Below are 17,682 nucleotides of genomic sequence, written 5' to 3' on the forward strand. Positions count from 1 at the left end.
CGCTGTTGCTAACGCGAGCCTGTCATGGCGACGCGTTCCGGTTGCGCTTGGGACTCCGGTGGCGGTGGTTTGTATGTTGCAGTGCATGTTGCACGCTTCCCCGATCGTTTTCGCGTTTGACAGTCCTGCCAGGACTCCTGGATCTGCTCGCGTCGAGTTGTAAGACGTCGTGGATACTTGTCGCGGCTGGCGGATTTGATGCTTTGGTGGTTGCCTCGCTCGACAATCGCAATGGCAGCAACGCGAGCCTGTCTTGCCAAGGGCGAGATGCGGCTTCGGGGGCGTTTTCCCGACGGGAGCCGTTGCTGGGTGGTAGGCACCGCTGAGGACCAGCTTCAACCGTCTCGCTCGGCGTTCGACTGATGGGATAGCCGAGAGCGTCGAGGTCGGCGCTGCTCGATCTTCGGACCGTTTTTGAGGGAGCCACAGCTGGCAAGTCAAGAGTCCAAGTCGACGTCGTGCATCGGGATTTGCTCTCGCGTGCCAAGCCGAACAATTCGGAAGGCGCCAGTCTGCTGGCCGCAGTGCTGCCACCAGCAGCCATCGGGTCACCCGCTACGCAGCCCACCCGAATCGGGTGGGCTGCGTAGCGATACAGGGCGGATGGCGGGCAGGTGGTCTGGGGCGCTCGTGGCAATTGCGGGCATCTGGCGGGAGGTTGCTGCGCCCAAAAACGATCTTTTTCTGTTTGACGAGGCGGGTATCCTGCAAAAGGTCGTTTCTGAAGTTAGTGACGTGGCCGGCAACTTGCCGCGCCGTGCCACTTGCAACAGGGTGTCGAGCCATTGTATCCGTCGGCCCAGCGGCTCCGAAGCCTTCAGCGCTGCCACGGCATACTCACGCGTGGCTCACGGTCGCCGCTAACCCGCGGAGAATCACGAATTTCCTCCCCATACTTTATCCAAGTGCTTCGCGCCTGACAGCAGTTGCAATGGAATCAGAGCGGAAATAAAGTCGGGCGAGAAAAAAGGGTGGCGCCGTGTACTCGCGCCACCGACCGCAATCTCCTGCCGGACCGGCCGTTGGCGCAAAATCGCGTCGGGCTGGTGTTCCCCACACCATGCTGTAACTGCAGACAGTGGGATCCCTTCATTGGCGAAAAAAGTGGTCCCGCCCCTTCTACGCGCATATACATTTTCTCAGACGCAGTCCCGCCAGGGGGCCAGTATTCGGGATTGGGTGCGGTTCACTCCGCTTTTGTATCGGCATTAGCATATTAGCGCGGAGAAACCCACTCGGTCGAGGGTCGGGTAGGCAGGCGGCGGAAGGAACTAATGAGCATGGTGGAGCTGCGCGACTCGCGCTTCCTGCGGGACGTGGCGCCCCCGCTGCGCGCGCCCGTTGGCAAGGCCGCGGCCGAGTCCCCCGAGGGCACGACCGCCAGCTCGGACGACGAGGAGAGCAACAACCACAGCCACGGCAGCAGCAGCGGGTGCGGGCGCCCGCCGCTCGGCGCCAAGGCCAGCGCCGACGAGCTGTTCCTCAAAAGTATGCTGGGGCTGTTGAACAAGCGCGGCTACAACGTGCGCGATTCGGCGCTCGAGACGTCCATCGCGTCCTCGAACGCCAGCTTCTCGCGCTCCAGCAGCCTCACGAGCACGGGCTCCACCATCTCGTCCGTGCTGCTGGCGCTGCGCGAGCCCAACCACGGCCAGACGCCGCTGCACATCGCGGTGCGCAAGGGCGACGTGCAGGTGCTGGACGCGCTGCTGGAGCACGAGAGCATCGAGGAGCTCCTGGACGCGCCCGACTTCAACGGCAACACGGCGCTGCACTTCGCCGCGGGCAACTGGAGGCAGCCCATGTGCCTCACCATCACCGAGAGGCTGCTGGCGGCGGGCGCCAACGTCAGCGCGCAGAACAAACGCGGCCTCACGCCGCTGGCCGTGCACATGCTCACGCTCAAGATCGACAACCCGACGCTGGTTGTGAAACTGCTAGAGGCCGGAACTGACCCCAACACGGAAGCCGAGGGGGTCGCCGTGCTGCACCTCGCGGCGCGGCGCGACTTGCCCGTCATTTCGGGGGTCATGGTGGCCTTTGGTGCCTCCATGTTGTCGCTCAACACTGACGGACTCATGTGCTATGAAGTGGCGTCGAACCGCGTCAAGCAGTTCATGGTCCGCAGTATCAGCAAGGCGCCCGCCTACCTACCTATGACGCAGCGCAGCACCTGCATGCGCTGCAAGTCCCCGACGCTGATCAACCCCAAGAAGGCCTTCGGGAACCTGATGAAGAGGGTACTGGGCCTGCACATGCGCGCCCACCAGTGCAATTGCTATCACTGCGGCATGCTTTTCTGCTCGCAGTGCCTCAAGCCCTCGACCGCGGTAAGCGCTATTCCCTTCGTGCGGGACGACGAGGACCCGGACGACAGGATCAAGACGTGTCGGCTGTGTGAAGCCGTGCTCCTGGAACGCAAGAGGAAGCAGGCGTCGCAACACGCGTTCGACATGCATCTCATGGGCTTCAACACATCCGCATAGAAGATCACTGGCAAGTCAGACATATATACGGACTGCGCACGTTTGGCGCAGACACACAACCACCACCGCCACAAGGCGACAAAGGTTCGACGAAGAGCGAGTGCAATTGTAAACACGGCGAGCGAGGAGAGCGCGCACCACAGGGAGTGGCGGCGAGCCTGACTACTTATCAATCAGGGCGTTTTGTCTTGGCCCCCTCTTCTCTATCTTCCGACGATGGCTTTGCCGCCCGGACCGATAACTTAATATGAGCAGCAGCGTGCATTTTTGTTTTGTTTCCCATGTCCCGGATCATATTCGCCAAAGGTGCTTGTTACAGTACTTCACTCAAACATGCCGCCAAGTCCGTCACCTTCCGAGAGTCCGTCATCGGCATTAGCGCGCTTGGCCTCACGCATGGCCGCCTTCTCCTCGCCACGCTTGTTCTGAGTCGGGTCGAACGTCGGGTATGCGTCCAGCACGAACTTGCCCTGAGTGCTAGTAGCTTCAATTGCGCGCACTGGGAATTGGGCGAACGCCGTGAAGTGGTGCAGCGTAATGGCAGTAACGACGGTGGTGTCCAGCGTCAGCTCGCTGGAAGCCTCCATTTGCTCGCCGTGGAACGGAACGTGGACGAAGTGGTCGCAGATAGCGCGCTGTTCCTCCGAGAGCCCAGGGAACTGCAATTACAGCACAAACAGCATAAAAGTTAGCAAAACTTCTCGCTGCAATAGTCTTGGAGCCTTTTTAAAGCTTAAAAGCTGCCGACGCGCACCTCGTTGTCGATGACGAATGCGCTGGTTCCTTCATAGGGCGTGGCGTGCGCCGCTGATACATCACACGTAAGATATCAACGGTCTCAGTCAGTTGGGAGAGATTCAGGACCCACATCCAATGGAGGCTGGTAAGCAGAGTGTTTCTGCGGGAGGCCTCTATGAAGGTGGTGGCTTCAGATAAGACGCACCATAAGACTCTTGCGACTGCTTGCTCAGGCCGAAGATGGTGCAGCCCTTGGCTTTCAGGTACGCGCGAGCCTCTGCAAAGTCGTACATATGCACGACGTCCACGTACTTCTGCGCGCGGTGAGCGCCATGCGTCCCAAAGCGCTCGGAGCCGACTACGCCGTCGTAACGTAGCAGCGCAGCCAACCGTTAGTCCCCAGCCACGCGCTGCCTACATTCGCATCAGCCTTCCAGCCAGCTTTCGTCACGTACCGACCAAAACTTGGGTCGTCCCGAAGGCGGAGGCCGTGCGCAAGTACGTGCCGAGGTTCTGCCGCCCGCTCTTGTTGGACAGCACCATGAACAGCTCCACGGAGCTGGTAGTGGAGCTCGTCGTCGCCATGCTGCTCAGCCTATAGCGTAGTTGGTATAGTGACCATTTTCTTCACTTGAGTGACTCTGCGACGTGTGAGGATCAGGTGAGCGTCTGCGTGGTCACTCGCTGGTGCTGCCGGCCGTCGACGCACTGCTGCTTGGCGTAAAACTTGCAGAAACTGCGATGAATAGTTTTGCCCTCACTCGCTTGGAGCACCTTGGAGTGCTTGGCAAACTCTGTATGCCTCGCACGAAGCTGCCAAATGTTTTCGTCCTGCAAGTCCACCAACGGATGCAGTCGCGACTTGTCCGCTACGAACTCGAGCTCCAGACGCTGCAAGCCGGAGCTTCCCGACTTGTCTTGCGGGGAGATGGAGGATGGGAGCACTGCATCGTTGGTGAAGCGGAGAATGGTACGGAGCATCCCGAAGCAATGGCGGAATTTGGCTGCAGGATGCACGCTCGAGTCGAGACACGAGCTGTCTCCGAAGACAGCGATGCGGCCGCCGTAGACTGACGGCACCTCGTACAACCCCAGCACTGGGACATCACTCAAAGTCTGCTCGGATCCGTTTAGCGTTCTTGCACTTTGGTCAGCAGCGTTGATGTAGCCCAGGTATCCCCCCACGGGGAAGTTGGTGAGGTACGATCCGGACCAATACGGGAATGACGAGTCGTTGCCTGAATTCAGTAGCGAGACGCTGGAGCTGTAGACGACGCCGTCTCCGAGCGCGATGTGGAAGTCGTGAAGCAAGTTGTTGACCGCAGGGATATTCGCTCCACCTGTAATGGCATGCCATTTGCTTAACGTGCTCGTGTCGAAGAGCTCCAGCGTGTCGAGCATTCGGTTGTCATACCAATCAGCGAAGACGATCAGGGACACGTTCGAGTATTTGATAGCCGCTTGCAGAGCGATGATCTCGTCCCGAAAGAACTCCTCCTCGGGGTCGACGACCATCACGGCGCCATACTTGCCGAGGTCCAAACACGAATACTCAAACGGCAAGATGTCCACGAAGAAGCCCTCGCTAGTCAGGAAGTTCCAGAGCTGGTGGTAATTGGTGTGAGGGTGGTCGCCGCCTACGTCCATCAGATCATGCTGGTTTTCAAGGTTGTCCCGCGGTACAAACGCAGATGGATAGGGAATATTGTGAAACTGGTCCCACAAAATGCGCTTGGAAGCTGGAGGTGTTGGAACAATCTTGATCGTCACAGGAATTAGGAGCTCGTCAACGTGGTTGGCGTTTTCCACTTCAAGCCGCAGTGCTCCCTTTGCGATGCCTTCAAAAGCAGCAGCCTTCTCTTTTACCTCAATAAAGACGCCAACTGAACCAAAATACGGCCAAATCGCGGAAGGTGTAGAAGTCGAGACTGTAAGATGGTCACCGTTCGTATCACTAATCCACTGTGGGGGCTTCTTGATCGTACCCACGACGAAAGCAGAGTTCATAAGGGTCAAGTTGACCATAAGAGGCAACGCGCTGTGATAAAGCGCCTGCGAGCAATATGGCCACATGCGGGGGCAGTCTGTCATGTCAATCCTGTCTGGGAACGAGCTTGGTTTCAGCACACTTTGGACAATCTCCTTCCCACTTTGCGTAGCATTTTCAGCGACCTGATGTCGGAGCCATAAATTCTCGATAACCTTGCTCGCCTTGGAGATATTCAGTACTCCGTTTCCTTGCTCGAAGATGTGATTTCGAACCACATATTCAGAATCACGACGAGCTTCGAGCCTGTCAGCGCTTTCCAGTAAAATCTGTTTCATCGACGCTGGGTTTATCAAATTCCACCTCTGTTCTGCAGGAATCATCGAGGCGAGAAGAGCAATCGACGCTGACACGATCGGAGCTGATGCACTGGTACCGGAGAGCACCTTGCATCCGCCCGAAGCGTCTGACCCTGGAACATCTTCAGCAAGCGTGACAATGTCGGGCTTGATGCGACCTGAACCGAAAGGGAGCTCCCAGGTCGTCATCCCCCGAGAGGAAAACTCAGCAATCTCGTTGTTTTTCGTAACACCGCCAACACCGATTACCTCTGCTTGATCTGCTGGATTCGAGAGCAATCCATAGTGAGGGCCATCATTGCCGACTGCAGATACCTGCCAGTAAAGGAAGTAGCAACTAGTCAGCATTATTAACCTCGTTGTGATGCAGAGGTCGTGATAAAACGTACCAGAATAATCCCATTCGCCGCCAGTTCTTGGACTTTATCGACGAACGGCAGGTCCTGGAAGTCTGGCCCTCCTGTACTCAGGTTGAGCACGTGGATTCCCTTAAACAACGCATAATTAAACGCATCAAGATACCACGACGTGAACGAGAGCTGCTCTCCAGTAAACATCCGAAACACGAACAGCTCCGCTTCCGGTGCAATCCCCGGACATTTCGCATCTGTGCCACTAATAACACCCGCAACAAACGTTCCGTGACCCACCGAGTCCGTATTCTTTGGTTCATGTGTCCAATTGATCCTCTCCTTCACATTCGTCAGCTTGGACGACAATCCCGTATCAAAGATCCCCACTTTCACCCCTTGTCCCTTAAATCCTCGATCCCACAGCTCTCTCACTCCAAGCGTGTCCACCAATAACTCCGACTCCTTCCTCAGTCCAAACAGCTCTCTCGCCGGCTCATTCACCGCGCGTTTGCTGCCCACCGTCTGCAGCTTCTGTCCCTGCTCTCTCTTCTCGTCCAGCCCCAGCAGCTGCAGCTTTCGGTACTCTTGGTTCACCCTGACAGCCTTAATCCACCGCGTTGCATTCTTCTTCTCATAATTCTGCATTGCAGCCTCAGAGCCATGGCACACTGAGCCTCCTACTGCTTCAATGTTGCTGGTAACTCCACAGTAAAACATGCGCAACACCACGAAGTCTGTGGGCGCCTGTCGAGCGAATGGAGACCTGCCAGCCACCTCCAGCCCGTAACCGGACGCGGCGGAGCTGATGCAGCTGCTCACGAGCTGCTCCTGCGCCTCCAGCGCGTCGTAGTCGCGCAATTGCGCGATGAATTCCTGTGTCAACGGGTTTTGGTAGAGTCTGCAGACTTTCGACTGCGGCTGCGCGGCGCCTGCGAGCGGCAGAGCGGACACCAGGCATATCGCTAGAAGCGCCGCGATCCCAGCTATCACCCGGTGTGTCTTGCTTCGCCACGAGCCGTCTGTGAGCCGCGCGCGGGCGCCGAACCTGAGCGTCGTGACGTCCATGACGCTCCACTCATTAACCGTGCTGACGTGTGTGTTTTAACAGCCTGGGTGAATGTTGGTACATAGTAAAACCAAGTCAATTTTGGATCGAATCAGATTCTATTATCTGGTCTGATTCGACTTCACTTTCAATTTTCGATCATGGTGGCGATCGTCGGCTTCGGCTCGCTGCTCTCCGGTACAGTCCATCGGTCGTCTATAAGCTCGTCAAGATGACACTAAACATTAACATAACGTAATATGTGCCTGGGGTGCAGAGGCGTCGGCGCGCTCGACGTTCGGCGACGGCGTGCGCAACTTCCGCCTGGCGCGGGTGCTCGACTACCGCCGCGTGTTCGCGCACCCCGCCTCCATCTTCTTCCAGCGCGGGATCGCAGACCTCCAGACCAAGGTGCAGTGCAATTATGTAGTTATTTAATTGATGCGATTATATTTTTTATTAACGTGGGTTGTGTGGGCTGTTAAGGAAATGGCGAGTCTGTCGACGGAGCCGGCGCCTGGATGCGAGTTCCTTGTGAGCGTGTTCGACATCCCGGAGCAGCTGCTGCCGGACTTTTACGAGCGCGAGGAGGAGTTCGAGATCATCAGTGCCAAGTTCCAGGAGCTGGATGGGACGTCGGGCGAAGAGGTGGGGGAGTGGGTGGGTGAAGGTGGTTGTTAATGGGGGAGGCTGATGAGGTGGCTTGTGTAGGCGCTCATGTGCACGAGGTGGAGCGACGAGGAGTACATTGCCAAGCGGTGAGGCCTTGTTTGAGTGTGAATTAGTCCTTGTTGGATAAATGGGGCTGAATGGATGTGCTGGTGATGGTGCTGTAGTGGACAGGAGACGTTCGACACCAAGTACAAGGCGTACGGGTTGGATACCATTTGGGGTTGGGACGCCCAGAGCGGCATCCTCCCATGCAGGGTAAGCACCAGCTTGTGGCTGATAAGCTATGCACGGGGAGCTCATGAACTGAGCGATAATGTGTCCAGGTGTATCTTCGCCACTGTTTGCTGGCTGTCAAGAAGCTAGGACAGGTATGTAGTTTTTGTTGTAGTTTTTGTTGGTGATCCACGGTGCGTGTGAGCTAACTACTTCTGTCTACAGGACGTGTACGATGACTTCGTCACTACTACCTACCTCGGCGATCGCTCTACCACGATCAAGGAGTACATTGAGGCCAACCCGTCTATCATGCTCGAGCTCCCTCCCCCGCATCTTGTTGACCGCTACAGCGGTTAAGAAGTGACTCCGAAGCAAGGACTCAGTACTAGAAACCAGGATTTGTTTTGCTCACGTGGACACTCTTCTTGCGTATTATGTATCTTGTTGTGTCCATGCAGAACTGCACTTCAAAGCAAGTTCCATGTCGTGTAACCAATATCGCCGTTGAGGCATTTTGGTCATCAAATCTGAAACCTCTGCCGACGGTTCCCCTTTTGTCGTTTCTAGGCGTTGGAGGCAACTTCACTCGTTGATTTCAAGTCCCCAGCAAACTCCACAAAGCTCCGACTTGGATGAGGATTTCCGATGCCTCCCACCACCTGAAGAAGACGTCGTTGTGGGACTACGGGAACCAAGCGGATGCAGAGGATGTTCTCACGTCGCCGGACATTCTCAGCAAGGCCACTGCAACTATCCGAGCCAGTCTTGGCGTGAACAATCCAGAGACCATTTGGAGGTCGTTGGGGCGGCACCTGGAGAAGCAACTGATGCAACTGAAGGCAGTGAACATCACAAGCTTCGGTGCTTTCGGTCTTAGTCAGAGCAATGACCTGGTTTTCGTGCAAGACCCGGTATTTCTGCGCATGACGCGGCTGTGCTTGGCATCTCGAAAGCGTGGGAACCTCGTGGCGCCTGCGTTAGGACCCAGTGAACACGTTGAGGACATCGATGTCAATGGGCTAGCTGCTGAATATCTGCATAACTGCAGTAAGGACCTGGCGAAGACCGTCATCTCGAGTGTCTTTGCGTGGGTGACAGCGTGGGCCAAGGATGGTCAACAGATGCGGTTGAGTTTTCTTCCGGTCGGTGAGTGGATTTGCGACGGCGAAAGTGTGGACTTCCGCTTCTCGGAGTCATTCCGCACAGAGGTTGCGCTCAGGAAGGCGGATAAGGATAAGCAAGAGGCAGGGGTGGCAGAGATTGCTGGAGGTGATGGTGACAGCATGAACAACAACCAGTTCGACAACCAAGAACCGCTCGGAGATCAAATTATGTGTCCGCCTCATTCTCCTCGTGGTTCTACGGGTAGTGAGAAGCTGGATTGCAATACTGCAAAGGGTAACATCGCGGTGGATACCTCTTCTGCTGCTGCCAAAGCTGCAGCAATACAAAGCACGTCTCCGACTGGACGCTCTCGTTACAAGCTACGCGCGCCAACTTTCTCATCGATAGCGAAGCAGCTTCCGCCACATGGCCAGAGACGCAAGAAGCGTACTGACTCTTCTGTTGAGGTGATGTCAAGCAACAGCAAGGCGAAGACGGGTACTAAGAAGAAACCCAGCGCCGGGGGTCGTGGTGTGACTCGTGCAGCAAAACAAGTCGGATCTGTATCGCCAAAACTCGATCCGATTGAATTCGACTCTGAGACGGAAGAAATTATCGCCGCAATTAACAACATTCGCCCTGGGACGGCATCTACCTGCAGTGTTCGACCTTGCAAGGGCGCGTTACGTTCAAAACCAGCTCCAGGTCCTTCGCCGCAGCAACTGGATACGGTCAATCGCTTGCTGAATAGAATCACCAACCGGAAAAGCCACAGTATGCAAGGCCTGAATGCGCTTGAAGCCATCCTCAGACCCTTTAAAACCGGGGCAATCTCATCCACTGAGTTGAGTCTCTCCCTGCGGAAGTTGGGCGTTAAAGTCTCGTCGAGTGAGCTGAAGAACATCGCAAAAGCTTTTAGCCATGAAAAGCGTGGTTACATCGACATCACCAAATTCATGGATACTCTTCGAGGACCTCCTCTAAGCGGGGCCAGACTTGACTTGGTGGCAAGAGTGTTTCATCAAATGGACCCAACTTGCAGTGGTGTCGTGAACGTTGACGAGATGATCAAGCACTATGATGTGGGCGTCCTTCCGCAAGTTCGTGAAGGAAAGCAGAGTAAGTTGGAAGCTCTTAAAGCGTTTCTTCAAGAATGGGGATTCGTGTGCAATTCGACTGGCAGCACCATTACGTTTGATGCATTCGTCCGGTACTATCAGGTACGCCTCACGTTAGAACGTGCGGCTAGCTCATCCTCCCTACTAACTATTGAGTTGTACTTCTCCAGAATGTTAGTGTATGCATCAGTAGCGATGCCGACTTTGAACTACTGATGCACCAAACTTGGCGTTTACCAGAGGAACGCCAAGACGCAGAAAATGAGCCACCCTCGAGAACAAACGGCAAGAATGTGTCGACCAATTTATCTCCTCGTGGTGTGTCAAGAAGGGCTTCAGCACTACCTGATGGCGTACAGGAAACACTCAATGGGGTTGAGACGGCAAATATCGAGAAGGATACTCACCCAAGCAAAGCGTGGTCGTATCTTCGAGCGTTGCTGCTTTTCCCTGAGCGATACCAAACTGGAATCAGTAGCTGGCCGACGCTGGATAATATGTGTCGGCGACTTGGAGCCAACCGAGTGCTCGGTGACGGAAATGAGATCATGAATATCAAGGCTTTTGCTCACTCGCTCGCTACACTGGACAAGCGCTTGACGCAGAAGGATGCGTACGATCTGTCGTGCTTTGTGGCTGACCATTGCGCACCATCGCTCGATGACAGTGATACGATTGTGCTTTCGTCGCTATATCGTCTACTGACGACTTCGTGGAACGAACAGGCTACCTCCGATGCAGTTGACTACAATTACGTCGAGTACTACGCGTCCAAAGCCATCGAACGACTTCTAGCTCGCGTTAACGGGTTTCAAACCGGATCATCCCACGCTGAAAGACAGTCAGCAGTGGGTCTGAATACGCTGGAGAAGTGGCTGCACTCGTCTTGCTCCAACGGCGAGTCCCTCTTGATGAAGTACGAGTTAAGAAGCGCTCTCATGAAAGTCGGCCTTGATATCGGCTACCAGGACCTGGATTATCTCTTCGCGTACTTTGATGCCGATCACCTGGGCTTCATCAACTACCTGACTTTGTTAGAGGCTCTCCGCAGCCCATCGAACATGCTTCCGAAGATGTCAGGGCATCAAGAAAAACCGTCGACACATGTAGAGGCGAAACCAGTGGATGATTCGCCATTTCAGCAACCAATTTACGCTGCAGCACCACAGACCACGGCTCGCCGACGAAGACAAGCTGCAGCCCGAGAGCCGCAGCTCGATTTCCGTCGCCGAAACTTGATCCATCGAGCCATTTGGGACCAAACAAGGAAGAACGAGATGTCAGACACTAGTGACAGGTTCGGTAAGCTTGAGATTGAGCGACGCCGTCGCTATCGAGCCGCCCAGAGTATCCAGACAACTTTCCGCGCGTTCCGAGCTCGACAAATTGCAGCTCAGCTTCGTCGCAAAGCGGCTGCCAGAACTTATCGCTTCAACACGCTGGCCAAAGAGCATCAGCAACGGCTTGCCAAGAAGATGAAAGCGAACAGAACCGTTCTACCAACGGCCTACGGCTTTTAATGGTTGCATGAGATATTCATTTCATAGTTGAAGCTGTTATGTTGCGCTTGAGCAACTTATCTACTTTAACTTGTTGATTTATCGTAAATCAATTGCGAAAAACAATTTCGGTTGCCGTAGTTCACTGGACTATGGCGTCTGGCACTGAGCTCGATTGGTTCAGCAGGCTGGCGATTAGACCACAATGATCTTCGCCACCTCTGAGGCCCACATCTTTTGACCTCGAACGACATGGTCGTTGTTGGAGTAGAACCAGTCGTCGTTTGTGCGAGCGTTCACGATGTGCGTCTGCGGCTTCACCATGGGTACAGGGATATCTTCTCCAGTGCCTTGAGTGGCCCAGTTTTGGTCGACGGTGGCGACGGCCTGGACGTAGTACGTACCCGCAGCCGGGAACTTCACATTAGCGGAGAATAAACCCTTCTTGTTATCCTTCGCCTTCAAGCCCAGGTCCTTATGATACCAACGCGTGACACCCTGCTGAGCTTGCGTGAGGGTAGCATTAGCGGGGTTGTCGGACCAGATCTTCAACTGCGTGCTGTCCACCGTAATGGCCCCAGCGACTTCCCATTTGAACGCTGCTGCTTTCTTCACAGTCGCATTTTGCGGGTGCGTTTTCCAGAGCAAGTACGGCTGAACCAGATCGATGTACAGCAGCGACAAACGAACGTTGCGAGGAATGTGGCCGACCATTTCCGAAGCTGGCAAATAGTCACTTAGGGCCTCATCCGAGAGCGTAGAACTGTCACCTAAACTGGAAGCGTTCGGCTGCTTACTGTGGCTTGTCTCGATCAGGACGTTGAACGCGCGGTGGGTGGCATTGTTGTACTGGGTTTTAGCGCGCGGGTATCCCCCGAAACTCGTCGGGTTGCACGTTCGGATGGGCTTTGGCGTCGTGAACTCGTTCTCCCAAGACGCCGCGTAGCCCCAATCTTCCATGCCGCCGTCCACAGGATACACGACGTCGTTCATGGTGCCGTCCGGGTAGTACTCGCCGCTGTCTTCAAATTTGCCTCCGAACCGAGACATGATACGAGAGAGTTGCTGCTGACTGCGATCGTCGGGACTTTTGTGGCTTTTACCGGACTCCATGACGTGGTTCTTGGCGCCCCATTCGTACGTGATGCACTCCGTTCCGGCGTGGAAAGTGATACCGAGCTGGAACAGGTGGTCACGCCATAGCTCGTTCAGCGCGCGAGCCGCCATAGTCACCATGCACTTATCGTCACTGGCGAGGTTGTATGGGAAGTCTCGGTTCGGGTCGACGTTTAGCTCTCTACGGACGTTGTGGTTGTAGCCGTACGCGTTGGGGGTGGGGATGATCACGACAGTTCGAGTCTTCACGAGGTGCTTGATCCATGGGTTACCGTCGGGTCTGTTGGCGTGAGAGAGCAGCAGCTCCGCCAGGGCGACGACGACATTGGGACCCACGCGTTCGTTGCCGTGCACTTCCCCACTGAAGATCAACTCGGGGCGCTCCGGATCGGGCAGCGTCGACTCGTCCGTGATCTTGATGACGAAGTTCTCACAAGGAACGATCTCGTTGGCACGAGTGCAATTCAGTTCGGCAGGCTTGGGCAAATGGTACTTGTCCTGGACACTGAAGACTTCGGCGTAGTTTGGGTACTTGGTCTCTAGCTCTTCGAGGAAGTCGACGATTTCACCATAGGAGCGTTCCTTAAACAAAGTGCCTGCAGCCAAAGAGGGCGAAGCAGTGGCGATGCAGGCGACTGCGGAGAGGAGCAACACTGAAGACTTCATCTCGTGGCTTAAGGCGTCAGGACCAACGAAAATTCGGCAATGTAGTGAGATTCAGAAAGTGTCTTCTGTACCTGTACGTTTTTCGCATCGGCTCTTCTATCCTGAAGAGACCAAAGTTTGCCACATGCCGCTCCGTATGTACAAGAGATAACAGTGATTACTTGTACGGGAATTTGTCGCGCGTTACTGCAAGGCAAGGCAGCACTGAATCCCGATGCTGAATCATCGATCGATTCCAAGACAGAGGATATTAGTACAGCACAGCGAAAACCGATATCTTGATTTTTGGATAGGATCATGGGCTTTGCTTCGCTGCGCTGCGCAAAGGCAGTCGCTGCGCTCCTGCGATACTGTAAAAAGATTCTCTCACCTGGCGAGTACAGTGCTCGGCTCGCTGGAATGCTCGGCGCTGGGCCCGCCTCCGCAGATACCGCGCGGCCCTGCTTCGCGGGCACCCCGCGGGGGTCTGCTATGGCTACGCGACCTCGGCCTCCATTGGTCCTTTCTCTGGCCCATGCTGTACTAATACTATAACGATCAAACGCTCAATGATCCGTGTTGGGATCGATCGATGATTCAGCATCGGGATTCAGTGCTGCCTTGAACTGGACACTGGACTGTGCATGTACATTTAGCGTCAACAGCGTCAGGTGGTAGAAATGTTGACCATATCGTCAACAGCGTCAGGTGGTAGTAATGTTGACCATATCGAAGTGAAGCCGCAAATACTATACAAATATACATGAAATAGGACCGATGTCGTAGCACGCTCTGCACGTGAGTTCCGGACAACTAACTGCCTTAGACAAGTAGGCATGTCTACGGCATGTGTTTTAGCCAAAATGCAGGACCCTGCCATGAAAAGGAGAGTGTTGGTCCTTCAACTTGCTGTGCTTATTCACACTAGTTCTTACTACTGAAGTATGCACTTGTCTGCAGGCATTTATTTACGTTGCGATCGATATGCAACTTCATGCGTACGCGTTGTTATACCACAATACGAGCTTCAAGGCGATTTCAGTTGTATCGCTCAGTGGTCTGATCTGCTTTAGTCCAGTCATCTTTAGCATACGTGGATTGCAAGTCCATGCATGTATCGCTATTTCTGTTGTGTATGCCTCGATAAGCTCGTCAGCGCGAGCTCTCGTGACAACACAATCCTCGAGTGAGACAACGGTTTGAGAAATGGTCAAACTCTGGCGGAGATAAGACCGATGCCGGTGCCAACAAAGTTTCATCATCGACTGACGATCGCAGTGAGCCATGTCAGCCTTACCGTAGTCGGATGGTGAACAAGACCGAGGACGAGTGAATCGGCTGAAGTGGGCTGAGAAATGAACGTTTCCTGCTCTCGTTCGTCTTCCAACGGTAGAGATGGCTATAGTGGGCGGAAGCGGTCAATCTCCTCCTGGGACGCCCATTCACCTCCTCACTACCGAAAACCAGACTTCATCCACAATGGGCAGCGGCGCCTCGAGGCAAGCTCTGTTACAGCGATCGGGAAGCAGAATCGATGCGCTCCTGGTCGAGGCAAGAGAACACAACGACGATAATGATGACGAACAGCTTCTAGGCGTCACTTTGGCGAGGATTCCTCGCGGTATGCGCGCTGAGATGTGCAACTTGCAGCGGCCCTCAACGGAACGCACGAGGCCTTACGTCGAGTCTTGGAGCCACGATACAACTGCAGAGATCCCTGTCACCAATGACAGTCCGATCGACGCCGCAGACGAGAAAAGCGGACGTGACGGTGAAGCAGAAGAAGAGGAGGAAGGAGGCTACTCCACAGACGACTTTGAAGACGACGAAGTCACGGAGTGGAAGAAAGGGGCCTCCATCGGTGCTGGTAGCTATGGCACGGTAAGTGTTGACACCACTAGTTTTTTTGTAGGAATATGTGTATTTTACTTACCGATATGTTCTCGCCAACTTCAGGTGTACCTGGCTCGCGACGAAGACACTGGTTGTCTGATGGCAGTGAAGGAGATTCTGATCTCGGAGGAGACCGACTCTGCTATCCGTGAGGCTACGCGAGAAGTCGAACTGCTGCGCAGTTTGAAGCACGAGAATATCGTGAAATACTTGGGCTGTCACGTGGACAACACCGCGCAGACGCTTTCAATCTTCACTGAATGGGTCCCCGGAGGAAGCCTCGAGCACAACCGTAAGCTTTTTGGCGGTAATGAGCGCGTCGTCCGTCGATTCACCCACCAGCTTCTCTCTGGCGTTGCCTATCTTCACTCGAAAAACATTATTCACCATGATATCAAGGTACGATTGAGGGATCCTTGTCGAATACTTGAGTGACTGGCAAGTCTGTTTGCTAACGAAATCCCTTGTGCGCAGCCGGCGAATATCCTGGTAGACCAGAATGGCGTCGTCAAGATCGCTGACTTCGGTTCTTCTCGCCTGATCAACAGCGCCACGATGGCTAGCAATTCTTCCCGATCGTTGCATGGCACACCTAACTACATGGCTCCTGAAGTCATCAAGCAGACTCATGGGCGCAACCGCAAGGCCGATATCTGGAGCGTTGGCTGCACTGTGCTGCGGCTGCTTACAGGACGACCGCTCTGGGGCGACCGTCACTTCGACGCGCAGGCTGCTCTGCTCTACTACATCGCAAACCTGCAGGAATTGCCCCCGTTACCCGGCGAACTATCGCCAGAAGCTCGCGAGCTCATCTTGGCCTGCCTCCAGATTGACCCAGCAAATCGCCCCAGCGCAGCGGAGTTGCTGGAATTCCCGTTCGCCAAGTGCGCCGGTCACAAATCTGAACCTGTTGCCCCCGAGCCGGTGACAGCAGCCCCAAGGCGGCACACCAATGCCCCAAGACGCCACACAGCACCGGTAGTACCCTCCCCACCCGTCAGTCCCTCGCAGCGCCCGCGCCGATCTGAGCGTCACCATGAATCGTCGAAAGAGGCGAAGGCTGCTGTCAACGAAACTCCAGCCGACCAGACTCGACGAGCATCGCTTGTTGCAACATTGTTCTCGCCAAGTGATGTGAACACGCGTCCAAGGGAAGGTGATGCACCGGAGAAGGAGGCGCCGCTTGTGGAGCCGATCGTCAACGAAGCAACACCTGCTGACTGCCCGTCCGAGGTCACCCAGACATCTCGCTTCACGCTCGAGGACTCCACAACCAGATCCGGGAACAATGAAGACCACGTCGTGTCAAGATGGGACGACCGCCCGATCATCGCAGCCGCAGCCCGAAAGGAACGCGAGAAGTACGAGGCTGAACTCGCTGAAGCATCACGCCGCAACCAAGAGCGCCAGCGCAGGTATCAACAAGAGGTCGCCGCGTACATTCGTGAGTCATTTGCTGGACGATCGTAGACTTTTTTTGGTCGATCTCCGCGTAATGTATTTATTATCCCACCCCTCGATTCTCATTGACTTGTATCACTACTGCCGCTACCCGCTTCAGCCTCCTCACCGTCTTCGTAAGTTTCATCATAGCCGTCGCCCATTGAGGAGGGAGGGAGCGGTGGGCCCAGTATCAAATTGCACAGCAAGCTGAAGCTTTCGGACACCAAGAAGTGCACAAGTAGCCACTGAACCCGAACAAAGACCGCCAGCAAACAGATAAGTGCTGCGTAGACTGCCCATACATCGAGCAATGCTGTCTTATGCCACGGAGCAGTCAGGTTCAAAGTGGCCAAATGATCAAACCCCAGTCGAAGCGCAGCGTCGATTACATTGATGGCACGAGATGTACCACCCGCTCTTTCCAGCAACGAACCAACCCGTCGTGCCGCACGCGTGTAGGAGGCATTCGTCAGCAGTTCGGCAACGGCAGCGTGCACGTACGGACCCGAAAGAAGATTCTTGTCCAGCGATAATCCTGCTCCGGAGTCTTCTACGCGCGCCGCGACATCGGGCTGGTCGACAAGGAACGGGATACACAGCAACGGCTTACCCATCACCAGCGCTTCCTGAGCAGATACCATTCCGCAGTGCGATACAACGAGCCGAACTGCTGGATGACTGAGGACTTCCAGATTCGACAACGACGAGCTAGGTGGCTTCAAGACCAAAGACGTCGGCAACGCGGGCGGCAAAATGCCACGCTGATCCGTGGGAAGGATCCAAAGCACCTTAACCGGTGGGTCTCCAGGTCCCATGAGCAGCCCTTCGACTAGCGCTTGAGCTTGCCATGCGTCGATGTACGCCATGGTACCGAGGTTTAAGTACACCACGCCACCACTTGCTGGGTCGACATCATGATCACCCGAAGCCTTGGAGCGAGGATGAGATGCGGTCCGTTGCCGCAGACGCATCGATGGAGTAGATTCAATTGAGGCGTCAAGCCAACTG

The 17,682-nt window shown here is 55.1% G+C and overlaps 9 protein-coding genes across 9 annotated transcripts; 4 read left to right on the forward strand and 5 right to left on the reverse strand.

Moving 5' to 3' along the window:
• Positions 1 to 22: 22 nt before the first annotated feature.
• Positions 23 to 544, reverse strand: PHYSODRAFT_308240 (hypothetical protein; the record flags this gene model as incomplete). The annotated part of the gene is made up of 1 exon (XM_009541761.1): positions 23 to 544. One exon carries the CDS (start codon positions 542 to 544, stop codon positions 23 to 25), a length of 522 nt encoding a protein of 173 aa, XP_009540056.1.
• Positions 545 to 1,280: 736 nt separating this feature from the next.
• PHYSODRAFT_566872 (hypothetical protein) lies at positions 1,281 to 2,486 on the forward strand (the record flags this gene model as incomplete). Its single annotated transcript, XM_009541762.1, has 1 exon — positions 1,281 to 2,486. One exon carries the CDS (start codon positions 1,281 to 1,283, stop codon positions 2,484 to 2,486), a length of 1,206 nt encoding a protein of 401 aa, XP_009540057.1.
• A 323-nt stretch (positions 2,487 to 2,809) lies between these two features.
• PHYSODRAFT_343219 (hypothetical protein) lies at positions 2,810 to 3,809 on the reverse strand (the record flags this gene model as incomplete). Its single annotated transcript, XM_009541763.1, has 4 exons — positions 2,810 to 3,145; positions 3,241 to 3,293; positions 3,430 to 3,582; positions 3,680 to 3,809. The coding sequence occupies 4 exons, from the start codon at positions 3,807 to 3,809 to the stop codon at positions 2,810 to 2,812; spliced, it is 672 nt and encodes a 223-aa protein (XP_009540058.1).
• Positions 3,810 to 3,881: 72 nt separating this feature from the next.
• Positions 3,882 to 7,002, reverse strand: PHYSODRAFT_536264 (hypothetical protein; the record flags this gene model as incomplete). The annotated part of the gene is made up of 3 exons (XM_009541764.1): positions 3,882 to 5,885; positions 5,960 to 6,906; positions 6,969 to 7,002. 3 exons carry the CDS (start codon positions 7,000 to 7,002, stop codon positions 3,882 to 3,884), a joined length of 2,985 nt encoding a protein of 994 aa, XP_009540059.1.
• Positions 7,003 to 7,129: 127 nt separating this feature from the next.
• PHYSODRAFT_343221 (hypothetical protein) lies at positions 7,130 to 8,213 on the forward strand (the record flags this gene model as incomplete). The annotated part of the gene is made up of 7 exons (XM_009541765.1): positions 7,130 to 7,166; positions 7,246 to 7,379; positions 7,455 to 7,616; positions 7,680 to 7,726; positions 7,805 to 7,895; positions 7,964 to 8,008; positions 8,079 to 8,213. The coding sequence occupies 7 exons, from the start codon at positions 7,130 to 7,132 to the stop codon at positions 8,211 to 8,213; spliced, it is 651 nt and encodes a 216-aa protein (XP_009540060.1).
• Positions 8,214 to 8,488: 275 nt separating this feature from the next.
• Positions 8,489 to 11,598, forward strand: PHYSODRAFT_343222 (hypothetical protein; the record flags this gene model as incomplete). The annotated part of the gene is made up of 4 exons (XM_009541766.1): positions 8,489 to 9,642; positions 10,003 to 10,180; positions 10,249 to 10,371; positions 10,438 to 11,598. The coding sequence occupies 4 exons, from the start codon at positions 8,489 to 8,491 to the stop codon at positions 11,596 to 11,598; spliced, it is 2,616 nt and encodes an 871-aa protein (XP_009540061.1).
• Positions 11,599 to 11,772: 174 nt separating this feature from the next.
• PHYSODRAFT_536296 (hypothetical protein) lies at positions 11,773 to 13,359 on the reverse strand (the record flags this gene model as incomplete). Its single annotated transcript, XM_009541767.1, has 1 exon — positions 11,773 to 13,359. The coding sequence occupies one exon, from the start codon at positions 13,357 to 13,359 to the stop codon at positions 11,773 to 11,775; it is 1,587 nt and encodes a 528-aa protein (XP_009540062.1).
• A 1,971-nt stretch (positions 13,360 to 15,330) lies between these two features.
• PHYSODRAFT_536239 (hypothetical protein) lies at positions 15,331 to 16,701 on the forward strand (the record flags this gene model as incomplete). Its single annotated transcript, XM_009541768.1, has 3 exons — positions 15,331 to 15,630; positions 15,706 to 16,365; positions 16,495 to 16,701. 3 exons carry the CDS (start codon positions 15,331 to 15,333, stop codon positions 16,699 to 16,701), a joined length of 1,167 nt encoding a protein of 388 aa, XP_009540063.1.
• A 53-nt stretch (positions 16,702 to 16,754) lies between these two features.
• On the reverse strand, positions 16,755 to 17,540 carry PHYSODRAFT_536244 (hypothetical protein; the record flags this gene model as incomplete). Its single annotated transcript, XM_009541769.1, has 1 exon — positions 16,755 to 17,540. The coding sequence occupies one exon, from the start codon at positions 17,538 to 17,540 to the stop codon at positions 16,755 to 16,757; it is 786 nt and encodes a 261-aa protein (XP_009540064.1).
• Between the last annotated feature and the right edge of the window lie 142 nt (positions 17,541 to 17,682).

Source organism: Phytophthora sojae (genome assembly GCF_000149755.1).
Source record: "Phytophthora sojae unplaced genomic scaffold PHYSOscaffold_31, whole genome shotgun sequence".
NCBI classification, from domain to species: domain Eukaryota; phylum Oomycota; class Peronosporomycetes; order Peronosporales; family Peronosporaceae; genus Phytophthora; species Phytophthora sojae.